This window comes from Harpia harpyja, chromosome 10, assembly GCF_026419915.1.
Source record: "Harpia harpyja isolate bHarHar1 chromosome 10, bHarHar1 primary haplotype, whole genome shotgun sequence".
In the NCBI taxonomy this organism is placed as follows: domain Eukaryota; kingdom Metazoa; phylum Chordata; class Aves; order Accipitriformes; family Accipitridae; genus Harpia; species Harpia harpyja.
In genome coordinates this window covers 26,251,978-26,273,697 of record NC_068949.1, presented here as the reverse complement: position 1 = coordinate 26,273,697, position 21,720 = coordinate 26,251,978, and the positions used below count along the sequence as shown (strand labels likewise).

Here is a 21,720-nt window from a genome sequence, read left to right as displayed (position 1 = left end):
TTCTTTGCCGAGGACATTAGTTTCCAACCCGAACACAACTCCCAGTGTGTTGGATGCTTTAAAAAGAAGACAGCTTTTAGCTTTTATTGCTGTTTCATTTAGGCAGAATAATTTAGATTTTTTTTTTTAACGGTTCGTTTTTAGCTATAAGCATTGTTTTTTCTTTATGTAATTATTTGCTCCGGAAAGAAACATTTGAGATAATTAGATAGTTAGATAGATATACAGACAGACAGATAGATAAATAGATGGATGAATGTATAGATGGATGGATGGATGAATGTACAGATGGATGAATGTACAGATGGGTAGATAGATAGATAGAAGCATGGATGAATGGAAGAACAAGAGATAGATAATCTGCTAGGTGGGGGCGAAATAAAAACAAAGAGAAGCAACAAAGTTTTACTGATTCTGATTACTGTGCACCTACCACGGAGTTTTCTGCCTTTGGCTTTTTCAGTTCGTTGCACAGGGTTAGACACTACTTTCTCTGCTTCCTCTGGGATGGGATCTAGGATTTTCAATGAGTTTCTCTAGGTGCTTCTTCTGGTTATTCACCTTTTCTGTTCTTTCCCTCTCTCTGTCTTCAGGTCGGCAGGAGACACCTCGGCGGTGCGTGGCGGTGCCCGGCTGGGGAGCTGGTGCCGCTGTGTCGGTGCGGGGAGTGCGCGGAAGCCCCGCGCCCCGCGGGCTGGCCCCGGCCCCGGCCCCGGCCCCGGCCGCCGTCGGCCTCGCAGCGGCGGGCAGCGGGCGCCCACCCGGGCGCAGGGCCATGTTCTACTTCCACTGCCCCCCGCAGCTAGAGGGTGAGTGTTGTCGCACAGAGACGTGTAAGTACAAGAGCTGAACTTCGGGGGGGGGGGTGATGGGGGGTGCGCTGGGGGATGGAGAGAGAAACTGTGGTCTGACTTGCTCCAGGACTGTCGGGGTACAGATATGTGCTGAGATAAGATGCAGATCTATAGATACAGCTAAATATAAAAGCGCATCGTCTTTTTCCTTGAGAAAAGACAACCCTAACCTCCCTCCCCGCACCCAGCTTTACCCTCTTGTCACAGGATGGAAAGAAAGATTGCATGATTTTTTTTAATTTGATTCCTGTTGGAAAGGCCTTGTTTTTACACCCCACCCCCGTCATTTTGCCACCTGCCTCCCCTCTGTGGATAGCGATCCCACAGTTGAGCCTCAGGCTACGAAAGAGATGCTTTTCTCCCCTCCCAGCACAGATGTTGGTGTCATGGCTGTAATCGGGACACTTTCAGGACGTGGTCACGCCTCCTCCCTCCAGCCAAAGGGACCGCATAAATCTTTAATGCTATTTTACAAACATTCTGCGGGAGGATGGGGAAAGACGCGGCACGGCTGAAAAAAAATTTAAAAAAGCGGAAAATAAATATTTGGGAGGATTTTTTCCTTGTGTTATTAATCAGAGGGTTTTGTTTGGGGTGGTTTTTTTGTTTGTTTATTTGTTTCCTCTTTTAAAAATATGTCAACCTTCGGGATTTCCCCGTGTCACCCCCGCTTATGGGGCCTCTGCACCCGCTCCCTCCGGCCAGCGCTCGTAGTGCGGGGAGCATCCCCGGAGCCTCGGCCGCGCAACTTCAGCTCCGGGCGGGCTGTCCTGCCGTGCCCGGGCACTGCCGGTGCTCGGCGCGGCTGCACGGAGGGGGAAGGGGCCCGTCCCCGGAAAGTCCCCCTGCCCGCCCACCCCTCTCCTTGCATAGGCATCACCCAGCGAGCAAGGGGCTTTCCTCTCTGTAGCGCTGCCAGGAAGAGGTGGTCCAGAGGTTTCATCCTCCTCCGGGGAAGGGTCATCCCCCCTTTCAGCAGGGCTGCCAGCGGACCCAGGCCGGTCTGCGCATCGCCGACTGGAAAATTCGCTCCGCAAAGTTGTCTCCGGCCCGGCCGGGGGAGCCGGGCTGGGCTGGGCAGTGCCGGGGGTCCCTCCGCCCCCCGCCAGCCCGCCCTGCCGCCCCCGCCTGTGCCACCGAGCGCCGGCACGGCTTTGTTCGTTAGTTTTTGGCAGACAGCTTTGGAAACGTGCTCTTGTTTGGTTGGTTTTGCTTGTTTGTTTGTTTCTCCGGTGGCAGTTTGGGGCTGGTGCCTGGTTTTGGCGGCCCGAGCCGGGGAGAGGTCCCCGCAGGCTGCAGACTCTCCCGGCGACGGGGGCTGTGGGCGGCGGGCCGGGGCCGGACCCTCGCTCTCCCGGCGTGGGCAGCAGCGGGGCGGGGGGGTGGCCTGTCTGCCCTGCTAACGGGTTAAAGCAGCGTAGAGCATCCCAAGTAAAAAAAAAAAACAAAAACCAAAAAACAACACCACCCCGTCCAAAGAAAACCCCCAAACACCCACCCATCGCCAAACCGAAGAAGCGGCAACAGAAAAGCCCTTTTCGGCCAGCGTTTTCGGTGGGTGCGGGCACCCAGGGAGGCCCGGCGGTGCTGGAGGGAAGTGACTGGGCTTTGGAGGTCACCGCAACAGTATTTTGTTCTCTGACGAGCATCTCCCAGGGCCGCAGCAAGCCCTCCCTCTGTGCGAGGGGCCGTGTTTATCTTCCAAATGATGCCGCAAGATGAGCATCAATCTCCAGCCCCTGTGCCCCGAGGCGGGGCCGGCCCGGCCCGGGGTGTTCCACCGGGCAAGTCTGCGAGTAGGGTTCTGGAGACAGTCAGCGACACTTCTGTGGGTTTGGGTATTTTTCTGTTCTGTGTTTTTTTGTTGGTTTGGTTTTGGGTTTTTGTTGGGTTTGGTTTTTTAACCTTGTTTTGTCAGCGGACAGAAAGGGAGGGCAGCATTTCAGCCGGGGCACCGGTGATGTGTAACTGGGGGAGCCACGAAGGCCGGGGGCTACTCCACGGAAGGTGGTCTGCATCCCGGCGGGTCATCTGCCCTCTCCCGGCCTCCGACCAGGGACAAACTCACAGTGCCCCAATATCTCCCTCGGGCCCCTTGACACGCATGTCCCCCCCTTCCCCCCGGGGAAGGGCAGGGGCTCTCCTTCAGCCCCGCTGCCGGCTCCCGGAGGTTCAGCCGTGGCCGAGCCCCACGAGCGCTCCCGCCGCCCCCGGTGCTCGGCGCTGTACGAAGCCCCGTGCCCGTGTTGGCGGTTCGCCTCCCGGCACGAGGGCGAGCACTGGGGGAGCGGCTCGGCCGGTGGTCGGAGGGTGTGTGGGAGTGCGGGCAGAAAACTGCCAACGGCCCCGGTCCTGCCCGTTCCACGCCCGGGGGGCTTCCCCTTGCTCTCCCGGCAGACGGGCGGGGCTTTTAGGAGCTCGAGCTGCCGTCACCACGCCTAGGTGAAAGCCTCGTCTCTTCGTCCTTTTAAAACACAAATGTCCCGAAAAGGACCCTTTCCCGGGGCGGGCTGCCCCTCACCCGCGGCGGGGTGAGGTCAGGTCGGCAGGACCCCCAGGCGCCGGCAGGACCCCCCGGCCCGGTGGGGCAGCCTCTGCCCGGGGGGATCCCGCGGTGCTTCCGAGGCCGGCCGGGGTGCTCGGGGCTCCGCGCCCCGCGGAGATGGGGCAGCGCTCCCCGCCCGCTCCCGAACGGCTCCGAGCCGCCGGCCCCGCCGGGGCGGCCCCGGCTCCCGGCTCTTTGCCCCCCACCCCCGGGGCGCGGCGGGGCGGCTGCGTCTCCGCGCCCCGCGGCCCCTAACGCGGCTTTCCGCCCGCAGGCGCGGCCCCCTTCGGAGGTCACTCCGCCGGCGACTTCGACGACGGGTTCCTGCGTAGGAAGCAGCGCCGCAACCGCACCACCTTCACCCTGCAGCAGGTAGGAGCCTGCTCCTCTCTGCCCCCTGACCTGCGCCCCGATTGCCCCCTGCCTGCTCGCTGCCTGCCCGCTGCCCGCCCCGCCCGGCTTCCTGCCCGGCCCGCTGCCTCGGGCGGCCCCGCTTTCCCCATCCCTCGCAGAAACCCCCCTGGGGCAGCTGGACAGACGCCCCCCGGGCTGGCAGCTCCCCGGGCCGCACCGCACCGCGCCCCAAGCCGTGCCCTGCCCCTGACAGATGTGTTTGCTCTTCTCCCCTCCACAAGCTCGAGGCACTGGAAGCTGTTTTTGCCCAAACCCACTACCCCGATGTGTTCACTAGGGAAGAGCTGGCTATGAAAATCAACCTCACGGAAGCCAGGGTGCAGGTAAACGTTCTGGGGAATTATTTAACTCTCGGGTATTCAAACTGGCAAACTTTTTTTTTTTTTTTGACATCATGACTGCAGAGTGCACATTTGGCCAAAGAACGCAAATGAAGACGATCTGTCATTTTCATGATGCACTTTAATAACATCAACATAATGTGGAATATTAGATTAGGTTGATTAATCGGTCATTCATAATTAACTAGTGATAATGTTCTACACTAATTTGTCCGCGTCTCCAAGGTACTAAATTACATCAATGCACATCCATTTCCTTGCTTTTGGAGGGGGTGTGTGTGTGGAGAAAAGAGCTGAGACGTGATTCTCCAAAGCAACTATGACCACTGTCGAGCAATGGGGTTAGTCAACTGCAGGGAGCCCAACTGCCAGGAAGAAATCTTCTGCACCTCTTCAACTTTTCTCTCTTTCTCCTTCTTTCTAAACACTTAAACAGCTAAAGAGCCTGCAGAGCAATTCCCACACTGTTAATATGATCCAATAAATACCATTGGCCACGATTACTCTCTTTCAAACCCCCTCTTTTCCACCCCTTCCTTTCTTCCTTCCTTCCTTCTCCCCACTTTTTTTTTTTTTAATCCAGGTGTTTGTTTTTCCATATCCAGGGATTAACTTTGTGTGTCTACAAGCTCTGCTAAGAACAGCAGTCCTGCAGTTGTCAGAGATGGATCCCTGTAACTCTGCAGGCATCCACCACAGAGTTGCAAGCCATTTTTTGAACACAATTATGTATTCATTTTATTTATGGGGCTTTTCTGCACGCTGGTTTTTTTTATTTTTATTTTTTTTATTTAGGTGCTCGGGGTTAAGACTATGCAAAGATCTAATTGTAGGAAATATAATAGCTTGCCTTTTTTTCCCTAGGGTCATGTTAGTATCTCTTAAAACCCAATGGCTGAAGAGAGATAATGGAATTCACCACAGTAAATTGGGGATTGTAAACAAATTATTTCTCCTATAATCAGATTATGCGATCCTGATTATTAAATCTGAACATGAATCATTGGTCATATGCGGGCAAATTAAACTGATTATTATTTGGAAATGAAAATCTCCTTTTGCCACTGCATTGTAGGTACTGGCTTAAAAAAAAAATAATAAAAAATGCCATTTTGGCTATTGGTGCCTAAAGACTGAACTGCAAATTGAGATAAATGGGACAATTATTGAGCATTCAGAAGTGGAAGATCATAACTTCTTCCTGAAAGGTGCAAGGGTGAGATAGGGGTGGTGACAATTAGATTGCTGAGGACTGGTGTTTAGCCTTGTTGTTGGCTATTATGCAAACAGACAATAGATGCAAGCATTTGTTTAGCCTGCTTTCATGCAGGGACATGGGGAAACACAGAGGATGGGAGATATGTTTACATTTATACCCCTTGCTCATTCAAATATGATTAATGTGCTATAAAGCAGAGTCTTAATCGAAGATGATGTTGTCAAACAATAACTAAATAGGGAAATAAACGACTTCATCATGCTCTTTCCTCAGAAGCAGGCGAACTGTCAGTGCAAAGTCATTAAAATATGATAATGAAAAATAGCTCAATTAAATGTTGTTATAGCTGTGACCTTCATTCAATTAAGACACAAGAAAGTGTCTGCATTTTGCTTTGCATTTAACTGCTCTAAATTTAGAATATAGATAAAATCATTATTCAACGTTTGCTGATACATGCAATTAAAAGGCAGCTAACTAAAATGGAGTTGGAGGAGGAGAATAATAATAATAACAATATCTCGCCTATACTTGAAGTCATGTATTAAAATGTGGATTTCCTGACCTCAAGAGAGGCTTGGCATTTTCCACCTCAAATAAAGTGCTTTCAGAGCATAAGCTCCAAGGTAAATGGAAAAAAAAAGTGTTTGGACTCAAAGTCAGGGGATAAAATCAAGAACATGAATATTTGAATTGTGTTACAGGGAAAAAGTAAGTTTTGGAAATGGTGTGTACTAAACTGCAGAATGATCTTCCAAAATTAGTATCTACCACCTTTTGAGTCGTCTAAATGCAGACTGGACAAATACATCAGAGGAATAACAGCAAGTATCAGTCCTCTCCAGGAAATGGGCTGGATAAGATGGCCTAATACATACCTTTTCATTTCTGACCTCTCTGATTCTAGCAGCAGCTCATTTAAAGACTCATATATGGTTTTGCCAGAGTGCTTAGATACATATTTAAGTCCATCCCTATACAAAAGGCTTTTAGACGTGTTAAAACATAGAAATCAGTGAGAATTAAACATGTGCATAAAGGTAAGTACACGTTTAAGTGTTTTGCTAACTGGCACAGTAACATCAAAATTCTTTTTTATGTTTTTTTTTTATTTTTAACATGCCTTTTGAATGTCTTTAGACATTCCTGTCTTGTTTTCCAGACACAGAAATAGTCCACATACAAATGTAATCCTAAGGCTCAACTAGAATAACAGTGGGGACACAAAATAAGAGGAATTTTTAGCCAAGCTTCTAAATGACTGATTTCACCAGAGTAACAATTTACAATTTCCTTGCTTTGCATTTGGCTAAACACGGTATTCAGCCTGGATTGCTCTCCTGCTCCAGGTGTGGTTCCAAAATCGACGAGCTAAATGGAGGAAAACAGAGAGGGGTGCTTCTGACCAAGAGGGCTCTAAGGAAACAATGGCTGAGGTGGCTCCTCCTGCAAGGAATTTAAATTCCCCTTCTCCAGCAGATCAAACCAGGAATAAAAAAGAGGGTCTGGAGATCCAGCAGAGGTAAGAATAATACATGTTATCAACTGCCTCTCTTTGGGGCAAGCATGCATCATACATATGTACATATACAGACTTGACTGCTGCTAAGCCTTGACCTACACAGTGTCATCTTCAGGTAGAGCCCAAATCATTAGAAGACGAGCTGTCTCTCTTGCAACTCACTGCTCCCTGTGGAGACGCTGAGAAGCTGGTGGTCTTGGGAGGCTAATGTTATCCAGGCTTGGTCCCATCTAGTTGGATGCTGAGACACCAAGGTGTTTGTGTGCATGCACAAATGCTGTCTTTGGAACCAACGAGTTCTGTAGTTTTGTAAGGAACTTGTTTTCTCTTCTCCATCAGCCTGAGCCGAGCAGTGGGTCCTACAGGACCTTTCTTCCCCTCCTGCCTGCCGGGGACTCTTCTCAACACAGCCACCTATGCACAAGCTTTATCCCATGTCGCCTCTCTAAAAGGTAAGTGACTTGGTTTAACTTCAGGGATAAGCTCAAAGAGTGCCTCTTTCAAGCTAAGCAGCATGGTCCCACTTGAGGCAGCGGGGAAGTCTTTGGGAAATGATGGATCCTTCTTTCTGTTATGATTGGCAGTAATTGCACTGACTGATGCGGCAGGTACAGGAGTGAGTCTCCTGTTGTAGCATCATTTGTGGCGAAGCTCCTTCATTTTACTTGGTTAGTTTTAGTAAGGTCAGGGTTTGTCTCAAGGAGCAAGGCAGGTAGGGTTTTCTCCTTTAGAGTTTTCCTTGCATATACTTTCTTTTAAGAGTCAAATTTATACTAATAAATTAGTTATACACATCCTTTTGCATTATACATTACCTGGCACTGTTACCGATGCCTCATCTGCTCTTTGCATGCGGTTTCCTTTGCAGTACATCTCTGCACAATGCCAGACCTTTCTCTTCTTGAACAGTATGTCCACTTTGAGAATTTGAATAAAGTGTGAGCATGGAGACAGGGGAGGATACAAAGTAAATCCTTATTACCTGGGACCCAGGCTTCAGGAAGGGTATATCCAGGGTATATCCATATCCTTTCAGTTCCCAAAAAGCATCAGTATGCATCTTTTAAAAATAAATCACCAGCTGATCCATTAGCTGTTCCTAGTCTAACAATTTATAAGACTAAGGGTGTAAGCAGGATGAATTCAATTTATAGATTTATAGGATGTAAAGCCTCATAGCACTGCCAAGCACAAAGTGGCACATATATTTACTCTGTGCCCCAATGTGGTGCAATAATCTGTGAGGAAAGTTTCCCAGTTTAAGACCCTCCACTACGAACACAAATGTCCTCTGATACCTCTCACTATGTTCTCTGGCATACCTCATGCTCTTCGTGAGTATTTCCAGTTAGATCAGCATTCCCAAGGTATATTCCTGAAGTAAATGCTTGGAACTGCTGAGTTTTGCATTAAGTCCGGTGTCCTGCCCCCTGTTCCCCCTTCCCTCCTGTCTTTTCAAAAAAGCTGAAGCCAGACACACCATACAGCTACTGGTATTTTGATAGGTGTGGGACCTGTGATTTTGAATCAAGAAAAGTTACACACAGGTGTGACCTGAACCCTAAAACTTAAAGGATGACTGTCAACCTAAACCCTGTAGATGGGCAGCGGCTGTTGGACTGCATGAGACCTCTTCATGTCTGCTCTGTGACTGCAAAGTTTTAGGGCAGAGCCTTTTGGCTTCTTTCACTGGGCAGGAACAGCCTCTCTGGAGTAGATACAGGTGAAATTCTTCAGGCAAAAAGGTCATTGATAAATGTAGTCCCGGGCAGGTTGAAAGTTGTGGAAATGGGGTTGTGTTCAGTGAATAATTTTGGATGGAAGTAAGGTGGGGGGTTTTTTTTCTTAAAATTTCCATTTAAGCATTTTGAAAATAAAATGCATCAATACGTTGTTCTCACGTGTTTCATGTTTAAATGTAGCTAAATTTTAAGAAAAATAACCCAAATAAAAAAAAACAAACAAGAAAAATGAAATAAAAATGAATGAAAAAAATTGTCATGAGGGTTTTTTTAGTTTTATTTATTTGGAAGACTTCCAGATATTCTTTTCTGTGATTTTACAGCTCAGCCACTAAATTGAGAAATTAATAATTTGCTCCTTTTTGCTTGATAGCAGTTTTACAACCTAGGGGCAGGAAAAATCCTAGTCCTGAATCTCTTGTAGAGAGAGTTATTAGATAGTCAGTTGCCCAGGCTAAGAGGCAGTGTTCCTGAAAAATTGGTCCCAAATGTAAATATAGAGATTTTTATAATTTGTATAGGGATGGTCATTATCAGATGCATGTGTATTCTCTTGATGAATGGTGTCAGCTACATATGCAGTTCCTTGCTGAGATGACCGGTTTATATTTGCTGCCTGGCACTAGAAATCTCCAGATACATGCAAGGGCATGTGATAATGCGGTATATTTTGATTTTAAGAAATCCAGTTACAGATTTGTATCTGTATATCCACCTTTTTTGCATCTGCAACTGCATATCCACCTACCAGGAACTTTGTGGAGCTGCCTATGCCTGTCAGCATATTGTTATACTTGCAAGGAACTGGTAGACTGAGCTGCTGCTTTGAGGAGCAATGTTTTTCTTCTGCAGCTAGGTCTCAGTAATGTCAAATTTTGGCTTTGAGGTTAAGGAGGAAGAATTTGTTGTTCCATAAGGTGGCAAAGAACAATTGTAGTGCCTTTCTTGTGGTATTTATATACAGAGTATTGTCTCCTCTTTGCTTGGCTCATCTCCACAAGTTCCTCTTTCCCTGTTTCTCCGAGAGCAATTCACTTGGGCTGGGGTAGGGGCTGTGCACAGCAGACCTTGAGCTTCAGTCTCGTTAATTGACAATGATGAACAGGATGATCTCTAGAGGTTCTGAGTGGACCAAATCTATCACAGGCCTGATTCACATTTTGTTTTTCTTTGGTATGGAAATGACCAGGTGAACGATGGTTCACCTAAACTAATGTATTTGAGAGCACAAGCAAGCTCACATGTCAGTCTGGAGGAAGAGATAATGGTTGTGGGAAGGGAGGAAAGGACAGGGAGAGACACAGCATTCACAAATCCTTTATATGACCTTCTTCATCTTGCTCAATTCAGTTTGTTTGACTCTCCCTTCTCATTTCCTCCTTTGAGCTAGGAGCTGATTTGTACACTTCAGGCCTGTCGAAGGACAACTAACCCTACATTTAGGTGGGCATTAGTCTGTGTCCTTATGTGTCTTAATGAAGTGACCTAAGCTTCTCCCTTGAGAATCTAGTCACATTTTGCAGCAGAAATGCCAACAGGACTCTGCCACAGTGATTCTGATGGCATAGGACTTTATGCCGCACAGAATCCCATCAAACTCAGCACAGGGCATAAAATGCTGAGCTGTTTGGTTTTTGGATTGCTTGGATAAGGAGAAATTCAGCAAGTAGTAAGGTTTTCCAAGATTTTTCAAGTTTTATTGAAGAGTGAAATGATCAAGAGCTCTTCCTGGTATCTCTTTTGTGCCAACCATGCTTTGAAACTACCAGAGTCGTGGTTTAACCCCAGCCAGCAAATAAGCACCACGCAGCTGCTCACTCACTTCCCTCCCACCCAGTGGGATGGGGGAGAGAATCAGAAAAAAAAGTAAAAGTCGTGGGTTGAGATAAAGACAGTTTAATAGGACAGAAAAGGAGAAACTAGTAATTATAATGATGATGATGATAATAATAATAATGACAGTAATAAAAGAATTGGAATATACAAAACAAATGATGCACAATGCAATTGCTCACCACTCACCAACTGATGCCCACTTAGTTCCCAAGCAGTGATCCAGCCTGGCCAACTCCCCCCAGTTTATATACTGGACATGACATCACATGGTATGGAATACCCCTTTGACCAGTTTGGGTCAGCTGTCCTGGCTGCGTCCCCTCCCAACTTCTTGTGCCCCCCCAGCCTTCTTGCTGGCTGGGCATGAGAAGCTGAAAAATCCTTGACTTATTGCTAAGTAGTGTTTAGACTAACTGAAAACATCAGCGCATTACCAACATTCTTCTCATACTGAATGCAAAACATACATAACACTATACCAGCTACTAGAAAGAAAATTAACTCTAACCCACCCGAAACCAGGACAACCAGGAATTCTCTGTGCTTTTGAAAGCAAAATAGTTGCTCCAGAATCAAAGCACTATTTCATTACCAATTGGTGCATGACCCTGCTTTCTTCTATGCAAATGTCAAATTAAATGCAGCTCCTCTATATGGATCCTATAAATAGATATGTATTCCAACCATTGGGAGAACAATCCTGGCCAGTAAAGGGAATCATATTCTTCAGTAAGGCTGTAAAACCTGCCTGCAGACAAATGGGCACTCTCAGCACATCAGATACTACTGGGAAGTCTAGGTTGTTTTCTTATTCTTTTGAAGAGACAAGACGTGCTTTGTTGGGCTTGTGAGCCAACACTTCGTTGGTCTCAGTGAGTAATATTTGACTAATGCTTTAGTAGGAGACAATTAAAATCAATACAGTGAATAACAAGTGATGATGGCGATGTAACTAATTAATAATTATTTTATGCTCTCAGGGACCATTTTCATTCTGCCACCTGAGAGTTCTCTGTCTTCTGTAAAGAAACTAATACCTCTCTTTCTCCTTCTCTGATTTTGATTGCTTGGCTCCAGACACAGATTTCCAAGGCTGCATAAATTGTCTAGGGCACATGGTTCCTGGATCTAATTTGTAGTATAAGGGTATAATAGTTGATGATGAAGTTGGTCTAGTAGAGACAAGAAGTCTCAGGACAGCCTAGCGTGGGGCAAGGACTGAGCCTGCAACTTTGCTTTTGGAAAGACTGTGCGGTGCACTGTAGGCTTGCCTCGTGCTTTGTGTGGCTCTGCAACTCTTCAACAGGCAGTGCTCATCTGAACCCCACATGTGCCACTTCTAGGAAAATGGGGGGTATTGTTGGAGCATGAGACCAGGTCTGCTCTGATGAATGAGAAGAAAGCTACTCTCCCTAAGCACTATGCCCCATGAACCCTGCTGTCTCTGAAACTGAGATTTTTTTTTGTTTTTCCTCAAAGGGATGGTATTACCACCGCAGGACACTGAAGAAAGCAGGCTGGCTATACAATAACAATCAGAACTGTAAATCAGAGCTCAGAGTGTTCCAGAGAAGAGTATATTACCACTGGACAGTTTTTCTCTGTTTCTATCAAATATTCTGCATTCAGTAATACAACAGACATTTTCCTTCCTTAGCTGAATCCTCTCCCTCTGTGAAGTTCAGCACATCAGAGGCTGTACTTAGTAGCAAGCATCTGTTAACTACCTTATCACCTCACTATGTACTATTCTTTCAGGAAATACAATTTCTCATTTGAAAAATTAACATAAGATCATAATTTCTATGGTATACAGGGTTTCCTACTTCAGGGTTTTAGTTCTTCACCACTGGCTATAGTCAGGAAACAGGTTGGCTCGCATAGATGAAATTTCTGGTGTTTGTTACTCTCTGAAATTGTCCTAATTTGACAACTATGCTACTTCATTGTGGTGACTTCGACATTTCCATGATCTTCCAAGATGAATCACTTACTGTAAACCATGCATCTGCAGTCCATTTAGTAGATTTAATTGCAGACCTCAAATATGAAGGGAAAATACTTGTTTTATTTATGGGCTGTATAACAATAGAGTCATCAGGAGAAGCTAGTGTTCTGTGCAGAGAGAGACCTCAAAGTACCTTCTTAATGGATGACAGCATGAATGCAATTCATTAATGTAGAAGATGTTATTAATGGGTGTAAACAAAAATCCCCGTTTTTTAGCGGAAGTGTTCTACCATTCCGGTGGCTGAGGGCAAGAGTGTGTCTGTTACATTCCGTTGAAATTTCCCCAGACCCTGTGATGAGTGCAGTGTATGAGGAGAGGAATAATTACACTTGCCAGGGAATTACTTTCATAATTCACCCACAGCTCTGCTCTGCGCAAGTTATAGCTCAGTTGGTTTTCACGGCACCTCCACACCACTGATAGAGAAGCAGGATTGCATTATGCACATCAAAGTGGATATTCCAGGGCACCATTGATTAGGCTCTTTTATGGTTTGTTGCTGCTGTGGTTGCTGTTGTTCATATTAGGGAGGCTTAATTGCAGTATCCAGGAAAAAAACCGCAACAACTAGAACTGCCCACCCATTCCTTTTCAATTTCTATTACGGAAAGATGAAGAGAATTCACTCGATTACAGTCGGCAATTCCCATTGCCAAGGCTGAGAAATAAGTGTTCAAGGACCTAACTTTTACCCTTGAACTGGTGTTTACTGAATTGAAGCACCACTGCTTACTATAAGACTGGGGAACAGGAATCAAAACTCTAGAGGTCCTTTATTTTCTCTGTCATTCTTGGTTATGGACTTACTGACTTTTCTCATGTAATATAGCAAATATATCAAGTGGGTTCTATTTGGCATTTTCCGTAGTTTACCTGTCACTGTGACTTTAGAGAATCTAAAATATTTCTTTAGTTTGCTGCAGATGCACAGACCTTAAGCGAATTACTTTGATTTCCATATCAGAGGTCCCTGACTCTAGCATTGTCCTACCTTGCAGGTAGATTTTTTTGTTCTTTATCACAAATATTAGGGAATATGCAGATACTAGGAGCCCTAAGAGCCATGGGAAGGAAATGGGTGCTGGCTTGTTCCTCCAGGACAAACCTTGATTAGATTAGTGGACCTTAGCTGGGCAGGCGTTTCTATTGACCCCTCTTGGAGTGAAACATGTCAGCAGGATTTAGGGTCAGATCATGTTTTTGATGTGCAACAGAAGAGTGGTAAATGGTTGCTGAGCTGACAGTATTCAAAGGACTGGTTCTGTTCTCCCAGCTCTTGTGGGCTTTGCTGCCAACTTTCCTGTCCAAACAGGAAAGGTCCTGGCTTCAGAATTATTTTTTTGGAACAGTACTAATGGCACAAATAAAGGAGGATGAAATCCTCCAGTTCCAGTGTGGAGTTATTTACATAAAAGGCTCCTGCTAGAGCAACTGAGTCAGATCACCAGCTCTTTGTTGTTTTCATTGGGCATATACGGTTCACAAGCCAAGGAGATGTGAAATTATAACATTTGGACTCTGCTGTCAGCTCTGGAGTGCTCTTCCAGCCTCTGGGCAGCACAGAGTGCCTTCCACAGTTAACCACTTAGGCACTAGAAGGAGGAACCATCTAGCACAACTTAGCAGCCTTCAGGCTACCCTAAATTATACTGGGAGCATCTGGTGCCTCTCCATTTCAGGCTTTAAGTTCATGCCTTTGTTGTTCTTCTGAACTTCCTGATTCAGAGCTCAAGAAAGTTTGGATAAAGACACTTTTGTTTTTCCTGCTTTTGCCTCAGGCTTTAATAGACAGAGTGTTGGCATCATATATGAAGAGCAAGAGGGAGCTCCCTTTTTGAATCACCTTTCATGGGTAAATGACACTATGAACTTGAAGTTGTTGTTGACCTTCTAACCCTTGTGAAAGTGATTTCAGAGTTTATGAGGCTTTAGAGCTCAAGCAAACCAATGTGACTACTATCAGAAGAAAACAATGCTTAAATCAAGCATAATATTTCCTCTGAAAACTAAACAGCATGCATTGACAGGTGAGGATTTTAAATGGGAATTTTTCCTTGCTTCCATCTGTGTCAAGTTGCTGTTCAGCTGTCCATATCAAATGCTGATATGTACAAATACTGAAAGAGGGAAGGAGTTGGGGTTTTGCCTTTGGAAAAGCCATCTAGTAAATTTTTAAATTGTTGAGTTGAAATACAAAATATATATTTTAAATATATATTTATTTTTATATATTTATAGTAAATATATATTTATTTATATATTATATTGATACTTATGTATCAATAAGGGCCCCGCTCCCACCTCACTCTTCTCAGCTGAAACTGAACCTTGGAACTTCACAGAAGAGTCCACAACCAAAAATGTAGATCAAATATTGTTACAATTGAAATGTGATGTTGGCAGAGACAAGACAGAACTAATTTAATTTTTCCTGTCAGTCTTTGTAGTAGATCAATTAAACTGCCAAGTGGATCAAATATTTCAGACTGTATTTATTACATTAAGTATTTATGTTCAGGCTGAGCATTTAAAGTATGATCTCATATAGGAATACAAGGAGGTTCAGATCAATTCAGCAGAATTTGCTCTAAGTTAATGGAAATCTAATTGTGTATTTTAATTTTGTGTACAGGAGGCAGTAAGTTCCTGAAAGAAAGAAAATGGTACCCTGTCCGTATTGTAGCAACTTGATCCAAATGGCATTAAAGTAATATCAGACTGTCATAGATGTTAGTGGAAGCTGGATCAAGATCTAGGGCTAACAGCTTAACCCTCACTGATTCTGATGGGAGCTAGGTGCCTAAACTCCTCTGAGGATCTGAAATAACTAGGAATGATTCCTTCCTTTCCCACTGTGGACTCAGGGTTACTGCAATACGATGTAAAAAACCACTGATGTCTGCTATATGTGGATGCCTCTTTCTCAGTGAAAGTCACAACCCTGTCCATTGTGGGCTGACTGACGGGCAGGTGGAGACCTTGGGCTCCTGAGTCTCCCATTGTTTGTCTTGGTTTTTGTGTCAGCAAAGTCCGACAGATTTCACTGGACCTACTACCTGCAGACACAAACAATTGCAAAGTAGATTCAACCTTCCTTACAACCTACATTAAAAAGAAACAGAGCTAAATTCTACTTTCCTGTATTCTAGCTGGACCCTGGAGCAAATGACATGTTACTTTACTTTCTGGGGGGGGTGTGAGCTGTTGTTTGCAAGTGTTTTAACCTCAGTGAAAATTAAAGGAATGGTTTATGGGTGAATTATTGCTAGAGATAGCCTAGTTTCCACCACAGGTAACTGCACCCTCAGGTTGCAGAGCCACTAGGTAATATCAGGTCTAATTATTAAGCAAGCTTAGATTGGTACTGAAGACTGATAAATATTTTATCCCTCTCTAACAATGGAATGAAAATTATTCTTAGGGGATGGAGCTGATTCCTGCTCTTTTGAAAAGGGAAAGACTCTTCTCCACTTTCCCCCACCTCCCACTAAGCAGACAATGTCTGTGCTCGGTCCTGCATTAGGTACCGCAGACAGGCCAGCCCTCCCCTCAGCCTGGGAGCTGAACAGCCATGTTTGAAAGTCTCACTCAGGTTGCATTAGAAAGCAGCAGTGCAAAGCCGATGCACAGGCAGGCCTCCATGCTCCGCCATTTCAGAGCTGAACCTTAAGATAGTGGGGCTTAATAGTAGTGAAAAAGCAGACTTCTGTGTGGCTTCTGCAGCTAAAGACCTGCTGCAAACTGTAGGGACTCTGAAGTGCCGATCTTCCTCTCCTCCCTCTTGTTAAAACAGTAGCCATCTAGGACCCCTGAAGTGGCTGTGATTCAACAGGGCAAAAAATGACTTTATGAGCATGGATAGTGGTAGCACTGGTTGGTTGTGTTACTGAGTGGATTTTTGTCATAAGCCCTCCTCTGACCTGCTCAAAGCAGCCACAGAATTCAAGATTGAGATTCCTAGTGCTAAAAGCAAAAAATGGAGGATTTTAGTCAAGTGCTGAAACTTGCTTGTGCCATTCATTTGAATGCCTGGACCCATGGAAATGTTGGTTTGCTGATCATATGCTCTAGCAGAGGAGTATTAAAAGAGAAGATTTTCCAGTTACATTAATAACTTGTCCCTTGTAGATTCTGTTTTTTAAAATGCAAAGAGTACTTTTTCCTGAATGTTACCTGCAAGCTGCTAATCTCTGACAATTGCTGTGTAGAAGTCTTGCCAACATCCTAAAAACAAACAACTGTCTGCCTTCATCCCTAGCAGATGGGTGCTGACCCGTTGCTACCAAGAGCAGAAGTGTAAAAGAAAGACTACCTGCTCCCTGCAGGTTATTAGTTCCATCACTTAGTCATGAGCCATTTAACTCAAATATTAACTGCAGAAATTAAAGCAAGTCCTTGGCTTGGAAAGATCAGAGGAAGACATTGCATCATGTCAAGATGTGCGCAGCCAGGCTATTTCTTGTTGGGAGGTAGCATATCAGCACAGGACAGACTTTTGCCAGGGACGTAGAAGAGGATGTGGAGTTTGCGTGGCTTCTGATACCCGTGGAAAAATGGTGCCACCCAATGTTTCTCACCAGAGAGCAAATTAAAGTAGTAGCTCAGCCATTCCACCCCTCCTCCCCTCCCTACTCCTCTGACACATTCTCCTTCATTCAATAGATGCATCTAAGCTAGGTACCAGGGTGGCTTTTTGGATGGATTACATGTCCTGCCCAGTGGTCAACCTACACTTCCAGGTGTGCTTGTTTGGGGACTGGCCCAAGTCCCAGCATTATCGAAGATAAGCTAGAGGAAGAGCCTGCAGTGGTCCAGCTCAGAAAGCAGTTGGTGGAGTCAAGACTGCCTCTGTAGTGGGTTGCAGGGGAGCCTTTTGGCTTAAAAGGGAGAGGAATACCCATTTCACCCTCTCTCCAGTGTTTTATTGCCTGCTCGGAACAGCCCATGTGTCTCAGATGACAGGGTAGAGATGGTCTGGCCTGTCTCTCCTGATGGGACTCTTAAGCTGTGTCAGCAGCAGCAGCTTTAGGTGGCCTTGGCTCACTTCTGGGGGCCGTTCTCTTCAAGGTGGCATCCTTAAGCAACACAGACATTGGGTGGGTAAGGGCAGAACAGACCCTTGCAGGTAGGCATGATGCCAATAGTTGGCATCGGCCTGGCCAAGGAAAAGCCTATCTCATCTTACAGTGAGATAGGAGAAGGTCATTAATTCCTGCATAATAACCAGAAAGAATATTTTCACCTTTCTCTCTGCAGTCAGCTTTCAGGTGTAGATAAATGATGGGACCCCCACCAAATGCAGCTGCCCAAATTGATCAGGCTTCAGTGTGCAGGTGGAGGGCAGGGGACACCTCCAGCATGGGGCTGAAGGTAGCCACAGAGCAGCAGCTTGGTATAAGAGCAGGGGACGAGCTCAGCCTCGCTTGTGGGGAAATATCATGTGTGAACTAAACTTCACTGCTTGCTTCTGACTCTGCTGGCCCTCGCTCACTTTGTTTGTCACCCTGGATGACTCACAGCGTAAGATCCTGCACAGTGGGCCTCAGCAGAACAGGATCTGGCTTTTCTAGCCCTGATCCAGAGAACATCTATGTACCCACTAAAGGTCAATAGGGGAGGGATTTGTTGCCATTCGAGAGTCCAACCCCATTTCTGCCCTCTCCAGACTGACCGTGGAGGGAACAGTCAGACAGTCCCCATGACCTTCCCCATCAGTGACGGTGCCTTGTCTCCTTCCTCCCCAGGGAGCCCGCTGTGCTCGTGCTGCGTTCCAGACCCCATGGGCCTCTCCTTCCTGCCCACCTACGGCTGCCAAAGCAACCGCACCGCCAGCGTGGCCGCGCTGCGCATGAAGGCCCGGGAGCACTCGGAGGCTGTGCTCCAGTCTGCCAACCTCCTGCCCGCCACCAGCAGCAGCCCCACTCCTCCCACCAAACCCGGCCCCGAGGGCAGCCAGGACAAGCAGCCCTCTCCGTCCAAGGAGCACATGGAAGGGGAGAAGAGCGTATGAGACCGGACCGGCGCCGGCCCCTCAGCTCAGCGCAGGGACCCACCGCTGGGGTGAACTGCAGCATGGCCGTGCCCCGGCAGGATGTCATGGGGCCACCAGGGACCTGGCAAATCTGAGTGGCCTCTTTGGCTGCCTTTCACACACCCTTGCTTTTCTTGCGCCACTGTAGGTTCATTCCCCTGATTTATTGGCACTATCTGTGTTTGGAAACGTTCGTGAAACTGTTTTTAGCTCCCCTTCACACCCCAGGGACACTGAAACGATCCTGGCTTGCTCCCGCTCATCTCAGCTTCCCATCCCACATGAGATGGAGGGCTGGCAGCAGGGCAGCACTTCCAGACGCGAGGTCCAGGGCAGGAGAGGCATCCAGGCATCATTTACCCCACCGCGCACAGCAGAGGTAAAGGAATATGCAGGTATATACCAATTTGTCCTGCTGTCTTCTGATTTGACTTCAAGCAAATCTATCCCAGGCAAGCCAGGTGTAAGAAAAGCAGAAAACAGAATGAAACTCTTCTTAATTTTTCCCTTCTCCCTTCTTTTTCCCGAAAGTGAAACTTTCCATGGAGTAGATTACTGGGAAATTGCTGAGATCAGCTAAGCCGTGAATAAAATCCTTGCACTAGTCTCTATGTGAACATTAGTCTGTTACTCTTGCCATTCCCTGGGTTAGACATAAAAGACACATGACTCCAGAGCAGCATTCATAGCTTCAAATGGTTATGCTGGTATTTAATAGAGGGTGCAGTTGAGTCTAGACCTGCACGAAGCTGGGGGTATTTTAGCGTCATTCTCTTGGAAAGAAAGACTGGAAACCAAAATATTCCTGCATTGCAATGCTGCAAATATGTCCTCGCATGTTTTGTTTTTAATAAAGAGGAAATAAAGCTTGGAAGGATATTCCTTTTTGCCATCCCAAATCAGACTATTCCATTCACTGAAGGCTTGTTGTAATGAATCTAGATATGAAAATGTCTTAATTATTACAGAATGGGCACAGTCCAAAGGAGAAATTGATGCCTCAGGAAATATAGTCTTATCTCTGACCCAAAACGCCCCAAAGCAAAGCAGACTAAGATCTGATGCTCTAGAGCAGGCATTTTAATCTGGGGCGCCCCACATTTTTTCCATGGGAAATGCATATGCAGATTTAAACTTAGTGACAAGGACTTGCTTTTCTCAGGTGCCTTTTGCAGACTCCTTAGGCTTGTCCACAGATGTCCCTGGACAACAGGGTGAAACCACTGCTTTGAGACTTGACCAAGTAATGTGGAGGCTAGTAGAAGGATTCCTGTCATCTCTGATCCTGCACGTTGTGCTGAGGACCTCCTGCAATGTGCTGAGCACATGCTTTTACAGGGGGTTGTGGCTGGCTTCTCACAGGATCTGAGCTTGGGGATGTGCTTGGAAAGGCAGTCCCGACTAAGGTTGGCAGCAAAAATTTCTCTCCCCCACCTAAGTGATCTCAGCCCACGAATTTCACAGAACCTGGGACTTCTCTGCAGGACCCTCCCATACCCCCTGGTGCACAGCTTCTTTTCCTGGAGGCAGGGCTTGGTGTCAGCACCCATTCAAAGGGTGGAAGCCCTGGTCTTCAGGGGGTGGCTTGGCAGCACCAAGCACCTTGATTGCTCCTGGAGTGAAGGGTGCCAGGCATTCCCCCAGGGTGGGGTTTGTGTCTTCTGGACACAAGCCATCAGAGGGGACATTGCTGGGTCTGTCCTTGGATCCAAGTACAAAGAAAAGTCTGACAGGGCCCACATTCATCAAATGGAATCATTTTGCCTTACTTTTGCCACACTGTGTGTTTCTTTTGGCAATCCTGAACTGTCATAATTGCAGGGGGGAACACGCAGTAGTCTGTGATCTGCCTTTGTGTTCCAGCTTCACGAGCTGCTCTGCTGAACTGCAGGTGGAGGTGGCTTCCCTGGCTGCAAATCATGGCTTAGTTTAAACAACAGCAACAACCTTTTTCTTCCACCAAAATAAAACAAATTGCTGTGTGCTTTGTTGTGGGGAGCAGTTGGAGAAGACAGAATCACTGTTTTCTTAGTGATCTTCCAAATCAGAATTTTTTTGTGCCCCCCTCTCCAAAAAAAAGACTAAAAAAAAAATCCACTCCAAAGAGGCAGGCCCAACTTCATTTCAACATAATTACCTTGCATTCAGTTGAACTTCAGCCCTTCTGTACACTAACTCTTCAATCTAATTGTTTGATTAAACTCGTATTTCCTCCAGAAAGGTACATAAATAAGTGAATTGTTGAGCAAATTAAGAATACTTAACAGCATTGCATCTGAAAAGTAGTTACGCTGATTAAATTTTCTGTCCTTGAGGATTTTCAGGAAATTACTTTTGATCGTCAATAACACAATTAAGTAAACTACACGCACATTAGCATGAATAATTGATAAGAAATTATGTATTACCACGAAGCACTGATTTAATAATTCATGATGCGACACTCTAGTGACTGTGCAAAACTGGATAACATCGACAAGTCTGCCTGATGTTGCTGGAAATGCTGCAAATACAAACAAGTCCATAGTTTTGTTGTACAATAAAGAAAAGTATCTGATGCATGCTGTAGTTTCTGTTCGTTTAATACTTGAATAAATTTAGAAAGAAGACCCCCAAAAGTTCTGTACTGTTTTCATTCAGATCAATTTCTCCGTCCAAGCATCTGCTCTCACATTGATGACTGCCCAGTTCTGCTTAGACCACAAAGATGTTGCAGAGTGGGGGATGCTCTCGGATTCACAGCTGGAACCTGCTGGGTGTCTCAGAACTTGCAAAATTAGGGGGCTCAAAGTTTTGCAGAGCCTCCTGTTAAGAGCAAAGCGGCATTAGTCCCCCTTAAGCCTGATCCTAAAGTCTTTTAGACTTTTCAGTGTCTGATGTGTCTGTGATTATAATTATTCAGTATGGTTTTGTGGGTAGTTGCTCTAAGAAGTCAGCCATAAATGAAGTTTTCAGATTTGCATGTTTTGAGTCTGCACAACACCGTGTTTAACCCTAGGCCAATTTGCCAAGAATTCTTGTGACTTCCCTAGGGGAGGCAGGTACATATTTGCATTCTCGTTAGCATGTTGGGGAAACCAGGGCACTGTGACCCACATTTTCCTTTCAAGTTTTGGTCTGACACCTGTCTGCTCAGGGCAGCACAGCCCAAGGGAACTTGCTGGAGGTCACTGAGCAGTAGCACAAGGGCAAGAGCAAAACTCAA

General features: G+C 46.0%; 1 protein-coding gene across 1 annotated transcript; it reads left to right on the top strand.

The window, feature by feature from the left end:
• The first annotated feature begins 603 nt into the window (after positions 1-603).
• Positions 604-21,059, top strand: DRGX (dorsal root ganglia homeobox). The gene is made up of 6 exons (XM_052799353.1): positions 604-809; positions 3,674-3,771; positions 4,035-4,136; positions 6,723-6,895; positions 7,235-7,347; positions 18,229-21,059. The coding sequence occupies exons 1-6, from the start codon at positions 776-778 to the stop codon at positions 18,492-18,494; spliced, it is 786 nt and encodes a 261-aa protein (XP_052655313.1). The 5' UTR covers positions 604-775; the 3' UTR covers positions 18,495-21,059.
• Positions 21,060-21,720: the final 661 nt, after the last annotated feature.

What these genes read in the sequence shown, in the direction of transcription:
- DRGX (XM_052799353.1), top strand. Translation starts at nt 776, where the DNA reads ATGTTCTACTTCCACTGCCCCCCGCAGCTAGAGG. An exon ending in CTGCCCCCCGCAGCTAGAGG is followed by an intron (nt 810 to 3,673) that starts GTGAGTGTTGTC and finishes TTCCGCCCGCAG; the next exon opens with GCGCGGCCCCCTTCGGAGGT. An exon ending in GGTCTGGAGATCCAGCAGAG is followed by an intron (nt 6,896 to 7,234) that starts GTAAGAATAATA and finishes CTTCTCCATCAG; the next exon opens with CCTGAGCCGAGCAGTGGGTC.